Source organism: Hesperophylax consimilis, chromosome 23 (genome assembly GCF_061612785.1).
Source record: "Hesperophylax consimilis isolate HC1 chromosome 23, BYU_Hcon_1.0, whole genome shotgun sequence".
Lineage (NCBI taxonomy): Eukaryota > Metazoa > Arthropoda > Insecta > Trichoptera > Limnephilidae > Hesperophylax > Hesperophylax consimilis.
Genome location: NC_142858.1, coordinates 28,198,578 through 28,215,611, shown reverse-complemented (window position 1 = coordinate 28,215,611; position 17,034 = coordinate 28,198,578). Strand labels below are relative to the sequence as shown.

The 17,034-nt window shown below is 34.9% G+C and overlaps 1 protein-coding gene across 1 annotated transcript in view; it reads right to left on the bottom strand.

The window, feature by feature from the left end:
- LOC149412522 (cell adhesion molecule Dscam2-like) overlaps positions 1–17,034 on the bottom strand; it is a 73,623-nt gene that overhangs the window by 37,152 nt on the left and 19,437 nt on the right. The window contains exons 4-7 of the mRNA XM_089645726.1: positions 8,003–8,126; positions 7,764–7,922; positions 5,398–5,533; positions 4,810–4,957 (exon numbers count right to left, since the gene is read on the bottom strand). Of these exons, the coding sequence (XP_089501852.1) occupies positions 4,810–4,957; positions 5,398–5,533; positions 7,764–7,922; positions 8,003–8,126 (567 nt within the window). The remainder of the gene's footprint in view (positions 1–4,809; positions 4,958–5,397; positions 5,534–7,763; positions 7,923–8,002; positions 8,127–17,034) is intronic.

The window sequence follows — 17,034 nt, the reverse complement described above, 5'->3', positions numbered from 1 at the left end:
CTAATCAAAATTCTCCTTCCCCATCTCCTACCCCCCCCCCACAACATTTAGACTCTTATGCGGTATTCATATAAACAAATAAAAAAGCTCGTAACCGTCGCAAAGCTCACGCACTCTGGCGGAATAAAAATGTACTATTAAACACGGCTACTATCTTCATAGGATTGACCGGACAAGGATCACAAACAAATATACAGATAGACGAAATGCAAAGTGGTCGAGTAAATCGAAATGTAAAAGTATTATGGCCTTTTAAAAACCGCACGCAGGCAATTTTCTAAGCATCTGACAAGAATATTTCCACCAAAAAGTCAGCAATAATGGACGGAAATTTCACTATCCCGCTTCGCTCCTTCGGATGACTGATAATGTTGCATAATAATTTTACAAATATTATTCTGAAATTTTATTATGGCCGACCGACGGATGCTCAGACTTTCTGATTTGATTTGTTTTCCAATTTGCAAACTACGCAGGCACAAGCCTCACAATCGCAAAACGTACTTTTAAATTGATTTAACTCTTACGATGCCGGCGTTAAAATGCCTATCGCCTACCGGCTGACACAATTTTGATAACTTTTAAGACTTTTTTGCAAAATGATTTATATGTAATTTGTAACATATTATCAGGTGACGTTTCCCCAGTATAGTTACATATATTCAAATGTTTTTTTCTCACATAACCGTCATAGAAAAGTAAAATGTAATGTAGACTTACGAAAATATTCTCGAGATGTAACACATTTTCCAGCTAAATAAGTATTTTTGACGATAAAAATAACTTGTATGAGACTTTCCTGTAATTAACAACAGTACTTATTTACTGGAGATACGATAGTCTCAATGGCTCCATACTGTTGGGGACAGTTCAGTGAAAAAATGTCCGTTGTCTCAGTAACGTATCTTCAATCTATAAGCAACTGTGATACATTTGAATAAAACAAAAACGCATTTCGAACAAAAATTTGTTAATTTATAAAACAATGTTTGTACATCGCTTGTCTGTTATTACAAGTAGTTCCAATAAGTACATAGTTCCAATTTTGAAAACTAAAAGTTTATAAAACTTAAATATTTCACATTACTTACTTACCAATGCACCGACAACCGAAATCATTATGTTTAATTTAAAAATATCGAGAATAAAAATGTGCTAACTCACAGATAAACAACAGTTTGTCAATAGATGTTTAGTACGTTCATACGTGTTCGCGCAATATATATGGGATTGTTAGGTATGCATCCACAGGCTTAATGGACAAGTGTAATGTCAATACCAAATCCTGCAAATGTCCTACCTACCCTTTTACCCATCCCAAAATGTCACCATATTAAAAATATTGTTGCGACACATGTAAAATCTGACAAGTGGTGTCAGTTGCTTATCAGAGTTCGGAGTGATAATTAATATCAGACAGGGCGATAATACATATATTTTGTGAAGTGAAATCAACCAATACTCCTGGAGACGTGTGATAGTCATCAACGGGTGAGTCCATCTTTCCTGCATTCCAATCTGGGCTTATCTTGTGCTCCAGAAGCCCAGATTTATACCTTTGATTATTGCACTGTCCATCGGGTTTGTCGGATGCATATATCGTCCCATACCTATCATTCGGAGTAGTTTGGGACTGGTCCTTTGGGCGTGTGGCATATCACACCATCTCTAAAATATATAGTGGAGTCGCAGCTTCGCGACACCAATACGATTATTTTATAATTTAGGCCTCTAGGTCTAAATTTCTCACTTCACAAACTCTTCCACTTTTTTCACACTTAACTAACTAACTAACTAACCATCAAGCCGTTTCCCCGCAGTGGTAGGCAGAAAGGATGGACCGCCAAAAAACTCGGTCTTCGCATACACTCCTTGCCTCATTCACATTCATACATCGTCTCATCGACTCTTGACGTGGACCGACTCGAGTATCTGATTCAACAAACTTAACAAACTCACATAATATGTACTATTTTAAATAATAACTCTCACACATGTATTATTACACATCATAGAAACAATGAAAAAAATTAAGATGCTTGCCGAACTTATTTCTTATATTGTAAACATGAAAGGATTTTTTACGTTTTATGATGAATTTAATGTTATGTAAAAAGTAATTTCTGAAATTATTGAATTTACATTTAAATAACTTTCATATACCTTTCAATTTGATTGTCCTGAAACTGGAATCCTTCCCAGTTTGACAGTCAAAGATTTATTGCATTTTTTAATATCTAATAAAGTAAAAAAATAAATAATAAACAATATGTTTGGGAATTTAATAAGGTAGGTACCTAATTTAGTTCAGTGGTTGTGCTATGTAAATAATCTACCTATTATATTTAGGTAGATAGGTACTTGCTTACATACAATGGATACGATATAATAAAAGTACTTAGCTTGAAGTATAGCTATACACGACGTCCGGAAAATCGTAGTACAAAAAATATAAAATCATAGTACAAGCAGAAAAATGGTGAATCTACATCACACGTAATTCCTATTTTTTTTTTCTTTGATTTTTGGCTTTATTAAACTTTTTTTCCGTTTTTCCGGCAACTAATGGATTAAAAATACTTTTCGACCCATTTTAAAAGATATAAACAGTTGATATTTTCTCCCTAGCTACAAAAAAATCTAACTTCGGAATTGATTTATTCGAAAACGCGAAAGTTATATAACAAAATGGACTCCAAATTTGATGTAGATTCACCTGTTTCCCGTTTTCGGAAATTCTCAGTCTGCACCATCGAAAGATTAAAAGTATTGTACGAGCCACATTAAGCAAGAGAAAATGAATAGTTAGTTAGATATAATAAATTAGTCACTTGTAAACACAGATGTACAAATAACTCAAATAAAATTAATACATACATTAAGTAATACGAAAAGCGAGTGATGTCATTTCGGAGAATATTCGTCAAATTAATCTCGTAAAACTATTTCCATTTACTAGAAACATTCATTACATGGATTTTTGTTGGTTTCAAGATCAATATTGTGTACCGAATTGCATTAAATTTCACTACTATAACTTAAGTAGTATTATTTGATTATTATTTGATAAGACCTCATCGCGCGTTGCACTAATCTCCGATAAACTATCTGAGACGAGGGATTTTATCTTACAGGGCGCATCTGCAAGGCTATGTAAAATATATCTTTACACGTACAGACAGAACGTAAATTTATTTAATTTTTTTGTTAAAATATTGAAGTATATAACATATAGCTCGATGGAATTCAGATTTATCGTTCTCGTATATTTCGTTTTCCCGAGTTTTATTGTTTTTTCCCGCAAAACTCAGCGAGTCAAATGGCCACGCGCCGAGACAAAACTCATCGTGGGAGAGGAAACTAAGGTGGCTTGACTTGGCTTGGCAGCTTTGGCTTGATATTTGGCAAATTAACTTGCTAAGTGTACCCTTGTTAAATTCCAGTTCATTTCTAGTACGGTCAACATGTCACACATATCTGCCGGGTTTTATTTGAACTGCATCCTTACAGCTATCCTTCCTCTTGCAAATAAATACCTCAACGCCACACCCGCATACAGGATTAGCTTCCTGCAGCTACCTCCGCCATTTTGAACGGAATATTAGCAGAAGCGAAAAATTGTGTGGGTAGTATCTCAACTGTTCGTCATTGGGCACAATTAACGTTTTCTATTGACTTTTAAAAACACCTCAATATCTACACGACGTGCACGAAAAATACAAGTAAACCTTTCTGTTGCGGAGATATAACTCTTTATTCTTTTGTCGCACAGAGTGAATTTCGAGGCTCTTATCTGACTCACCCATTGTGAAGAGATTGGCAACAATTGTGACATTATGTTGTAAAATCACAGAGTTATATAGTTCTAGACGACATCTGATTCATTTTCACGAGGAGAAGAAACTTACTTTTGAAAAATATGTTGCTTTAAAAGAATGCTTTAAAAAACTTGGATTTAAAAAGTTTCACTGGAGTCGATTATTGCCAATTTACGTACAGTGGTGTTTTATTGGTTGTAAAAAAATAAGCACAAACTGTAATTATATTGTAACTTTATTTAATATAAAAAATCATCTGCAGATTACTTTTTGACGGCCCCCGTGGTCAAATCCTGGCGGGCGCATAACAAATTTATTTAATTAATTTGTGTTATTTCGCAATTTATTCATTAAAAATAATATATGGTAAATCTGCGGCACGTTCCATAGTGGAAGATACTATCAGTATCGACCTTGTGTAAGACAACCATTCAGAATTGAAAGGTTGCTTGCAATGGCTTTGGCGAAATCTGAATAGCCAGGGGATCCTCACCTTCCTCTCCCCATCTCTTTTCGCAAAAACACGAAGAAATTATGAAGTTCCATAATCCTTAGCGTAATTACTAAATCGTTGTCATTATATATGGACCAGTTGTTTCACAAACCTTGAATTAGGAAATATCCCGTCATTAAACTGCACTCTACGCCATAGAGGCCATCGCAAATATGATCCATTAAGTTTCACATAAGATGAAACATGGAAAAAAAAATAACAATGGTATGTGCATAATACCTATAGATAATCAAAATCGTTAAAAAACCCTAATTTAAACCAAAAAAATCTATTAAGTTTCACAGAAAGTGAAACATGGAAAAAACTAAAATAACATCGGTAGGTGTACAATACCCATAGATAATCAAAATCGATAAATCACGCCTCAGGTAAACCAAAATATACATTAAGTTTCAGGTAATTTTGGAGAGATTGCTTGACTTGTGAAGGTACAAACGCGGTGCAGTGATCGGCATCATAATATGGGAAGCTACTTACCATCTAGCCTGATCTGACTTGCGGCTGTTGCTAGTTCCCCGGTGGGGCCTCGAGCGATGCACTGGTACATACCCTCGTCTAGTTTCGTCACCACCGATAGAATGAGCGTATTCGGCACATCTCCATCCATCGGTATCAATTTACCATTCTGAGGAAAACCACACGCATGCGTTAGTAATAGTAAGAACGATGTTCAGGCTACATTACATTGAAAATGGGGAAATAATGGTTCTGCCACTGAGGAGTGTTAGATACAATAAAATCATAAGTATACAGATTATACATTTTCCTTAGTTGTTAAATAGCTAATTGACGTACAAAGTTAAAACAAAAGAAAACAAAATAATACAAAATAAAATAAAAAAAAGAAAGTAAAAACAAAACAAAAAAATAGATTAAAACAAAACAGAATAAAAAAAAAAATAACATAAAAAAGGAAAAAAAAAGTTGAACAGAAACAAAGTTGAACAAAAACAAAAGAGAAAAAAGAAGAAAACATGTCAAATTGTAGTAAAACAAAATAAAGCAAGGCTCCCCATCGGTATGAAGTTATAACGCTCTCCACCTATGAATGCTACTATTGCTTACCTTGTACCACGCGATATTTATCATCCTCCCGTTCGTCGCAGGTATGGTACTGCACTTGAGCTCCGCTTGACGGCCCCGGGGAATCACGAGGAGGTATGGAGTGATTGACGCTTCCACCTGCTCGATCACGATCAATCTGTATTGAAAAACAAAATGCAACTGATAAACTGCCCTCGATACGCGGCTTCTATACTTTCATCTTTTAAGCAAAAACTTAATATAATAATTAAAATAAAATAACTTTGTTTGAATACCACTTTATTGTATATATTTATAACCAACCGGTTTCAGTTCAACCCGAACCTTCATCAGGGCTAATAAAAACATATTAAATTAATTACAGAGGTGTATGGGTACTTATAGTTGAGCTGGAAGAGGGAGAGAGAACATCAACTTTGGTGGGGGTAGAAGACTTAGGTAGGAGAGAGGGGGTAAACATAGGTGCAGGGAATGGAAATATATTTAAAATGGGGTTGTTTGTTAAATCTAATTGTTTATTTAATAAATTGATTTTATTGACTTTAAGGGATTTTTTTAAATCTCGAGTGCTTCTAAATTGTTGAGGCGTTGACCTATCCCTTATGAATTATCTTATGAATTAGTCAATAATTTAAAAGATTTGACTCTACCTAATAACTGTAAATTAGTTTCTTTCGATGTTGTAAATTTATTCCCAAATGTACCTGTACCCGAATTTAGAACTATACTGTCTAATTTATTAATAAATTCAAACCTACCAAAAGATCTTTCTGACGATCGTGCCCGAATGTTTAACATCTGTCTTAACCAAAACTACTTTAAATTTAATGATGCTATACTCCAACAAAAATACGGACTACCTATGCGTCTTCCTACGATTCCTATTTGCTGACATTTTCATGGATAACTTGAAAAAAAATATTTTATAATTTTAGTTCTAACTCACCTCTTTTAAATAATGTTTTTATGTGGAAACGTTATGTTGATGACATTTTTTGCATATGGAAAGGTACAGAACGTCAACTTAATTCCTTCTTGTCCCTCCTTAATTCGTTCCATAAAAATATTCAGTTCACAGTAGAAATAGGTACTAATTACAGTTTAAATTTTATAGACCTATCCCTTTCCATTATTAATAATAAATTCAATTTTAATATTTATAGAAAACCTACTTTTACCGATACAGTCATTCATAGTACATCAAACCATCCCATTTCCCATAAACATTCTTTCTTCCATTCTATGGTCCACAGACTTGTCACTATTCCGCTATCTAAACTCTCTATAATCAAATCTATCGCCATAAATAACGGATATACCCATACCTTAATTGATAAAATCCTTGCAAAAAAACAACGACTCATATTTTGTAATAAATTCCTGTACAATAGTATCCCCAACATCGCAGTAAATAAAAACCACGGTTGGCGTAGAATTTTATACATTAATAATTTCTCGTCCTCATGTGTTTTAAAATTTCCAACAGAAATTAAAGCCGCTTTTTATACCAATAATAACCTAGGTAAACTTTTAATTAACTCAAAAGATAAAGAAAATAATGTAAGCCATTCTGGCATCTATAAACTTAAATGTAATGATTGCGAAGCATTTTACATTGGTAAAACTGCAAGAAATGTTCAAACGCGTTTAGTTGAGCACTTGAGATGCTTAAACAACATAGGTTTTTCGGAATTTGCAACACATTTAATAGATAAAGATCACTCATTTAATAAGCCTTCAGGTATATAAGTACATATTACATAGAAACGGGATAGGTCTACGCCTCAACAATTTAGAAGCGTCGAGATAAAAAAATCCCTTAAAGTCAATAAAATCAATTTATTAAATAAAAAATTATATTTAACAAACAGCCCCATTTTAAATATATTTCCATTCCCTGCACCTATGTTTACCCCCTCTCTCCTACCTAAGTCTTCCACCCCCACCAAAGTTGATGTTCTCTCTCCCTCTTCCAGCTCAACTATAAGTACCCATACACCTCTGTAATTAATTTAATATGTTTTTATTAGCCCTGATGAAGGTTCGGATTGAACTGAAATCGGTTGGTTATAAATATATACAATAAAGTGGTATTCAAACAAAGTTATTTTATTTTAATTATTATAATTATGTTTACCCACAAAGTGTTTGATACAAGTGAAAAAAAAAAAACTTAATACTTGTGAGCTGAAACTTAAGCAAAAGTTTATTACTTGTAAGGTAAACTTAAGCCAAAGTTTAATGCTTGTAAGCTGAAACGTAAGCAAAAGTTTAATAATTGTTAGACGAACAATTCAATGTTAAGTAAAAGATAAATTGTAACTTGCAGCAAGTAAAACTAAATTGCTCATTTATTTATAAGTTTGTATCAGATATTAATAACTAACCTCATTTCAGTTTCAAATGTTCCGTTGGGATTCTTCACGTCACAGCGGTATATTCCATCGTCAGAGACTTTCAGGTTGTTAAAGGCCAGCATATGACCCAGTGGCTGCGACGTGTCGCTGTTGATGGGGACAGCCTTCCAGTTAATTACCCGGGACCACCTGTGGAACCGATAATCACTTGATCCTGATGATGATAATGATGGTGATGATGATGATTTTAGTTTCATAAAAATACTTACCTGTACTCAGTATCTGGACAATCTTGGCCCAGACAGAAGAGGTTTTGGTTTCCACCAACTGTATGGTACACAAGGCGGATCTGCTCCGAGATCGAGGGGGTCGAGATGATCGGGGAGTTTGAATCTGCGACAGAAAATTACTGCGTGGAGGTCGATTCTCGAAAGATATAATTAATTTTTCTGGAGACAATACTTAACAATATTGGATAAACCCTTCCATAATAATTAATAATTAATATTCTAATCTTCGTCTCACGTCGTCGCTTGTAGTTATTAACAAGAATACCTCTTTGCCTGTTGTCTTGGTGGCGATGTTTTGCGCTTTCTAATTTGTATTTTGTAATGTCCCATAATGTAGCTACTGTGTGTGCAGCTTACGGGACGTTTATTTTTTTACATTAGCTCCACACAGGAGGCCCCAAGTCATCCTTGGGGATGCTGTGTGGTTTTTAGGGAAAAGAAGGAGAGAAAGATCTGGGAAGGAAAATATATGAGGGGTGGCTAGGAATCTTATGGTCAAAGTGTCCAGGAGTGACAAACGTATGAATCTATCCCTCCGACTGTGATGCAAGGCGATGGGTCGAGAGAGAGTCCGGCTCCTGAGGCCTCCCTCAACCAGTCTCTCCCGATCCGACCTGCCACGCAGCAGGTGGGCAAACGCATCCACCGCCAAGTCCAAGACAAACTTCACCCACCAGGCACACCTGCTAAGTCACCAAACGTAGACAACCATTAAAGCAGGGGTGTGGTTATCCAATAAATGGTTCTTGGGGCGGCTCTATTCACACCCGCCTCCCAAATTGGGACACACGATAGATATTTTGGGATTTTTTTCATGCCTATAACATATTAAAAAACAGAACAAAATATGTTTTTAATAATTTTCGGAGCTCCTAATTAGTCGAAGATTAAGTAACTAACTAATCGAAGTTACTAATCAATCGTCTAGATACACAAAATCTGATACTTACCACTAATTTTATAGTCGTAGAACGTTTTATAATTTTTTCAAACCGTTTTACATAAAATATTTTAATCGTTAAGTCCTGTTTTTATCGATCTTTTATATAAATAACTTACATCTGTAGGGATCGCTCTAAAATATATATGTTATCGTTACGAATTCGTTGAAATTCATTAAAATGTGAGCCTCGAGCAAATCCCCGTTATTAGAGTCTTGTGTCATCTTAATAAAAAAATAAATAGATTGATTTAACTGAAGTTTGAACCTTTCTCCTAAGAGACTGGAGTCAACTGCGCTAGCAACAGAGCCAAATCTCAATTGGGTAGGCTGACATTTAGTTTGTATATTAACTGCTGAAAGTCCGTGTGTGTATGCGTGATTACCACTTTTGAAAAATAACGTCTCAGGTGTTATATAGTTACGTTTATACTTTCAAGTGTAGATTTTTTTATTTATAGAATTTGAAAAAACAAGATTTGATCAAAAATTAAACGTCGCGAGGGAGCTGAAGTTGTGAAATTTATAAATTCGATATGTGGGCTGGGTTCTGTGCTCACAAAACCCTTCCTTACGCACAACGACTTAAGAGAAACTCTCTGAATTATAAATGTAATTATCTTCATAATGTACGTATATGCAGATTCGAGTAAAGGCATAATTAAACGAATTTAATTGAAATATCAAGTAATAAAATAAAATCGAAGAAACGAAATAAAATAAAAATAATTAAGGTAGTTATAAAAATTGAACAATATATATGTTATTATTAGTCCGGTTGTGTTCGATGTATGCAGAGATGTGCTTTATTTCAAATAAATCCATTTCAAATGGAAATGAAAAATGCAAAATGGGTATTTTCCATTTTGCATTTTTGCATTTTGCATTTTAAATGCTTTTCTAAAAACCATTTTGCATTTTGCATTTTAAATGCTTTTTTCAATTCATTTTCCATTTTAAATGTTTTTTTGCAACATTCTTCCTACTATCTCCACTCATCTTATTTTCATAAGCCCCAAATATCAGTCGGTCCTCAACCTCGCTATGAGAGATAATTTACATTTGTCAAGTTGCTCCCTGGTAGGAGCCCTGGTAATTGAGTGATACCTTTACAAAAAATACTGATTCAAATAAGTACTGAACATGGGGCCATGACGCTGTAATATTAAATGTTAGATAGCAGTTTCTATGTTTTTACGTTAGCAACATTAATCCCGCGCAATTTTTTTGTGGTTTCATAATCTGTAGTCGTGGTGTTTTTGGATTTCCCATCATGTAATATGTTTGTTCTACATTGATGTCCATTATTAAATGAAAAAATTCTATAATTATTTTAATTGTTTGACCTGAGAAACCATTTTGCATTTTCAATGCATTTTGAAAATAGGTATTTTGCATTTTGCATTTGAAATGCTTTTCCAAAACCCATTTTGCATTTTGCATTTTCAAATGGAAAAGTTTTGACCCATTTCCATTTTGCATTTCAAATGGTTTTGGGTACCCATTTTGCACATCTCCGATGCAATACTGAACATGGGGCCATGACGCTGTAATATTAAATGTTAGATAGCAGTTTCTACGTTTCTACGTTGGCAACATTAGTCCCGCGAATTTTTTTTGTGGTTTCATAATCTGTAATCGTAGTGTTTTTGGATTTACCATCACGTAATATGTTTGTTCTACATTGATTTCCATTATTAAATGACAAAATTGTTTAAAATTCTATAATTATTTTAATTGTTTGACCTGAGAAACCATTTTGCATTTTCAAAGCATTTTGAAAATAGGTATTTTGCATTTGAAATGCTTTTCCAAAAACCATTTTGCATTTTCAAATGGAAAAGTTTTGACCCATTTCCATTTTGCATTTCAAATGGTTTTGGGTACCCATTTTGCACATCTCTGGATGTATGTACTATGTAGATTTTTTTTAGTAATATTTTATTTTTGTGTTTTTTTTATTTTGTTTGTGAAATATGTTTTGTTTACCTAATTTTTTGTGCCGAGTGTGAGATTGTTAAATGTTTTTATTTATAGGTATTTGTGGTGTCTTTGTTTATCAAGCTTTATTAAGCTTATCGACGGAGTTTTTTATGTTTTGTATGTACGCTCGTCTAACTGGTAAATAAAAAAGACTTGTTTTTACGGATTCTAATATAATGGATGAATAATTATTTGCTCTTCCCCTAAATACATTGGTGCGTTACCGTTTTATGGAAACATGAATAAAAAAAATGATTATTTTTTTTACTTACGATAAATGATTGTCTTTTGCGGCATGGTGACGGTGGTCTGGTAGGCAAATGTGTCCTGAGGGTAGCATGATGACAAATCCTCGTTAGTGTGGTCCGGATTGCGGACCAGAAAGTTTTCTTTTGTAATAATGTCGTTTTTTCCTGTTAAAAATAGTAGAATGAAATTCATTAGAAACCTTATCACAAACACCTTAAAAATAAACCAAATTAGAATTGTACCAAAAGAACCTCCGAAATGTTAAATAAATGTAAAAATATTTATATTTTATAGTCGACTTGTAATTAATTACTGTATGACTTTATCTTTTCAAATATAATTTTATTTTATGTGAGGACCGCTTAAGAGTACCAACCGTCTAGAGCCAGGAGATTATGTCATCCCCAATTGGGGTATATTTTCAATTCGTATGGATAATTAAGGCGATTAATTATTGCTTAAAATAAAAGTTACTTGCGCACGCCGGGATTCAAACTCGCGATCCCCGGATTCGTAGCCGAGAATCGTAACCACGTAACCACAGAGGTTGTCGAAATTGAATATATTTAACGAGAAATGTGGCAGAAAGAAGAAGAAATGGGGATATTTGGAAGCTTGTTTTGAAGAGCTGGGTTGGTTGAAAGAAATCGCAACCTACGTAGCAATAAGTAAACCATTGTATTACTTTGCAGTGTGTAATGCGAAGTGATCAAAATATATATTTATTGAAATGACTATTAATGATAATAATTGTTATTCATTTTTGTGCTATTATTGGTTGATTTAATTAATTAATATTTTAACTAAAAAGAGAGATAATAGTTTCTTAACTAGCAGTTAAAACCCGCTCCGATCAGATGTTACAAAATTACTATAGTATTACATAAAATCTCAACGGCTCTTTTTGAAAATAACAGTGGGCGCCACTTCCGTTTAAAACAATTCTAAATTGTAGTCATTCAGACAATGAGACTATCAGATATAAAAAATGAATTCAAAAGTATTGAATTCCGTAAGTTTAAACTTGAACTTAAACTATTGTTAAGTATTGTTAACCTGACATATATAGTGTTATTATTTAAAGTAATAAATATTACAAAGAAGCAGTCCACAATGGAGTGGTGGTACCTACCCTGATGTATGGAAGTGAGGCATGGAACTGGCAAAGAAAGGATGAAAGTAGATTGAATGCTGTTGAAATGAGGTTCCTGAGGCGTATGTGTGGTAAAACCATGTATGATCGTGTGAGAAATGTGGAGATCCGCAAAGAGTGCAAGGCTGATGTAAGCGTAATGAGTAAGATCAAGAAAGGGACGCTTAGATGGTTTGGGCATGTAGAGCGAATGAGCGAAGAAAGGAGTGTAAGGAGAATATACGATGCAAATGTGAATGGTAGCAGAAGTCGGGGACGCCCGAGGAAGTCATGGCACGACCAAGTGAATCAGATACTAGAGTCGGGCCATGTCAAGAGTCAGAACAATAGAAGAGTATGTATGAGACGATGTATGAATGTGAATGAGGTAAGGAGTGTGTGCCAAGACCGAGTTGTTTGGCGGGCCGTCCTCTCTGCCTACCCCTGCGGGGAAACGTCGTGATGGTTAGTTAGTTAATAAATATTCACATTTTGCGTTATGCTTTTGAATATGAGCCGAATTTCAATATGTAATAACAACATAATTATTCTCTACGCAAGTGGTGTTCATTGTTGAAGTTTGGGTGATTTTGGTTCAAGTATTTATTATTATAGTTGGGTACGTATTTACGGTTGTGACTGCGATATATGGCCTGATGACTTATTTTCCATGAACACAATTACAAATTTAATGATGTCAACGATGAATTCATTAATTTACTAATATATTATTTCAACAACGCAGTGAATCTCCCTAAAAATATTCCCAACTCTTTTAAATACAAATTTAAAAACAAAACCAAAAAGAAACATGTTCCAATTTTTAATTAAAAATTTAATACGCTCAAGACAGAATAAACATCAAAGAGAACTTTCAAAATGCACTGGCTGGTTCACTGGAACGCGCAAGCGTCCTAGTGGGCGATTGACAAAATCTTGCCAGTGTGCAAAATTAGATTATTAATAGTAATTTCTTGACTGTGCAGAAATGGGTGGTCCCTTTGATAGATTCCCGTAACTTAACAAACGGATTGCAATCTTTAGAGCACAGGGAATACTGTCTTTGTTTTATCGGTATGTCAATGAAAGATGCTCCGAGGAATTAGCGTCATTGATCCGATCTGCACCGGTGCATAGTCGGAAAATACGCCAAATGCGTCCCCCTACATTTGTACATGTTTGATATTTATAACACGAGGACAGGTGTTTCTCCAGCTCGTTCTTGCGTTCAACGGCTAAGCTGTGGAATAATTCGCCGACCTTTGTGTTTCCTCCCCCATACACTACAGGTGTCTGTAAGAACCGTGTTCACACCTTCCTCTCTTCAAAAGAGGGTTTAACAACTCTCTTCAAAAGAGTGGTTTAGCATCTACAAAGATGACATAAGCCACAAGGGAAAATATTTCCCCCAGAGCCCTGTGTGGGTTAAGGTAAAAAAAAGCATTTAAATATCACTAAAAAACATGTAAAAACCGCGCTTTGTATATTCTTGTACTTTTTTCTGTTCTTCTTATATTCGTAGAACTTAACTGAGCTGCAGTACAATTGTAACAACATTTTACCTACATACAGACTTTTACAGGAGATGCATTGCCGTTAGCCGAGTAACTCAGTTCGTGTTGGGACCTACAGCTACGTTTCGAAATAGATTCATTCGGTGTTAATGTAAAGCAAGTTGGATCGTGCTTGGTCATTGAAAAAAGGGATTGACCTTATTTATTTATTTATAGAATACATGATAATACAATAATACATTTACTTAATTAAATTAACTTTCAATTGAAGTATTGAATAGAACTGCCTCTGTGGTCTAACCGTAACAAAGGAAGAATACAGTAAAGCGCTGTGGGCGTGTGAAAATTTACTGAAATTCAGTCTGTCTGTATCAATTCAAAATCAAACATTCAAACGTATACATCCGGAAGCCGAACTGCCGAACTAAACCTCAACTTTTGGGAAACAAAGCAACCGCATGTATACGTACCCTCAGAGAGGCAAAATACACAACGTTGATATGCAGTCTCGATCCAATTGTTAAAAAATAGTCATTTGGTATACGTTAGTGAGTAAAATTGTAATATTTATATATTGAATGCAATATTAGCGATTCCTAAACGAAAATCTAAAACAGAAAAATCAGAAAAAGATACAGTCACATCTAGGACTCGAACCCAGAACCCTTGCCTTGCCGGGGCGATCAGAAAAAGATACAGTCACATCTAGGACTCGAACCCAGAACCCTTGCCTTGCCGGGGCGATCAGAAAAAGATATCATAAAAATTATATTAGCTCCACATAGGAGGCCGAGAGGAAAATAATTTTCGTCATGGCCTGTATCATCTTTGGGAATGCTCTGTAGAGGGTCTTTTTAAGGAAGTAAAGGAGAGAAAGTTATGGTAAGGAAACAGGTATGATGGGTGGGTAGGAATCTGGGATTCAGAGTGTCCAGGAATGACGGTTGAATGAATTCAGGACGAGAGACCAGTTTGAAGTCTCCCCAAACCAGCCTCTCCCGAACGCGTATTTAGTTTTCCGTGTTCAAAAGGAACGGAAAAGGAAACACAAGGCAGACACATCCTGAACACATCTCACCCGATGAATACGTGCACCCCTGCTAAATCACCAAACCGGTGACCTATGGCAGAGGTGTTGGATATCCAATAAATGGTACCCAAGGCGGCGGTACATAAAAACATATGTTTAACTTTAATACCGTGCAACTGGCTGCCAATCAGAAGGTGCGGATTCAAATCCGGTCGGCGGCATTTATTTTTTCTATAATAGTTGATCAAAAGATCGATATGTTGTTTATGTCCTATAACAAAATTACGAGATTTATGTCACTTCAAATACATTGTATTAACGGTAAAATTATAACGATCTAGACCCCAATCAGTTATGTTATAAAAAACATTGGGCGAATTGAATTAAATAAATAAAAATAAACATATCACTTGTTTTGTCTGTGAATATTAATTTTTATTTTCGTCTTTTTTGTCGAGTGTAATATAGGTTTTTGTAAACGATGCGGTAGTTCTTTAGGCTGGCCGCATACATACGTTTTTCGTATTCGATTTCCGAATTCGTTTTCCGTATTCGGACATCCGAATGCACGGAATCAGTAGAAAATACATTAACTGCCGCACACGTTCGTTTTAGTTCCGAACGGAACAAATTCCTTACGCACGTTCCGAATGCCAGCCGGCGCGTTCGGAGAAAACGAATGGAAAAAAACCTAATGACGTCATGTGGAACGCAGCTATTGCATACAGTTTGTTTGTGCCGACGCAAACGTACGGAAATTTCCATTCGTAATTCAGTGTTGCCAACGGATCTTGACCTAATATCGCCGTTTCTCATACATAAGGTAGCGTAAAGTAGCCGAATTTGCTGTTAGGTGGGACATGTTTAAAATTGATGTTTTTACGTGAAAATAAAAATTTCGTGGGGGGAGGGGGGGGGGGTGGCTAGAGAATTTCAAAAAAATAAAATTTGTCACCAGAAAATAAAAAAAAATTCATGGGGGGGGGTGGCTAGAGAATTTCAAGAAAATATAAAATTTGTCCCTAGAAAAATAAATTTCATGGGGAGGGGGGGGTGGCTAGAGAATTTCCGGACATGTTTAAAATTGATGTTTTTGAAGTAGCTTAATTGGCGACCAGTCGCCTTTTACATTTTTTTCTAGCCTAAATGGCGATATATCGCCCTTGTTGGCAACACTGGTTCAGACGTTTATACATTCCGAATGAAGAAAAACGAACGTTTGCGCTAGTCTCACGGAATTCCGAATACGGAAAACGAATTCGTAAATCGAATACCGTTAACCTCCCCCTTCAGTGGGTGGTATGGATTCCTGCATTCGTAGGCGACTATTATTTTCACATATTTTCCTTTAGAAAATTGCCATGGAGAGCAGGCTTACGTTGTAACAGCTAAAAATAGTGTGAATAGATGTATATCTGCCATATTATAACAAAGGTGAATTTAAGCTATCTAAAACCTAAACACAAACATATTTAATTCCTTCTTTGCAAATGTTGGGAAAAATCTTGCGAAAAATATTCATAAGCCTTCGAACCAAGAAAACCATAAAAATAAAAATATACAGAAACGTAATATACTTTCAATGTTTGAAACCACAACAGAATGTGCAATCTCGAAAATAATAGAAAATATGAAAGGAGGTTCGTCTCCCGGTTTTGATTCTATTACGACACACATGTTAAAAACTATGAAACCTCACTTAATAATACCTATCACTCATTTAATAAACTTAAGTTTAACAAATGGAATTTTTCCAATGAACTACAAAACCACAATAATCTCACCTATTTACAAATCTTGAGATCCACATCAAGCAACGAATTATCGCCCAATATGTCTAATATCTAATACAGGAAAGATCTTTGAAAAAATAGTAAAAAAACAATTGGTAAATTTTCTAGATAATAATAAAATATTACACAAACACCAGTTTGGCTTTATAAAATCACTCAGCACACAGGATGCAATTGCTAACGTAACTTCATACATTTACGAATCATTAGAAAATGTGCGGGTATATTTATTGACCTTAGAAAGGCATTCGATAGCATATCCCATGAGATGCTATTAAAAAAAATGAATAATATCGGCATAAAAGGCAACGCGATTAAATGGATCACCGACTACTTAAAAAACCGTCCTCAAATAGTAAAAAATCAATCA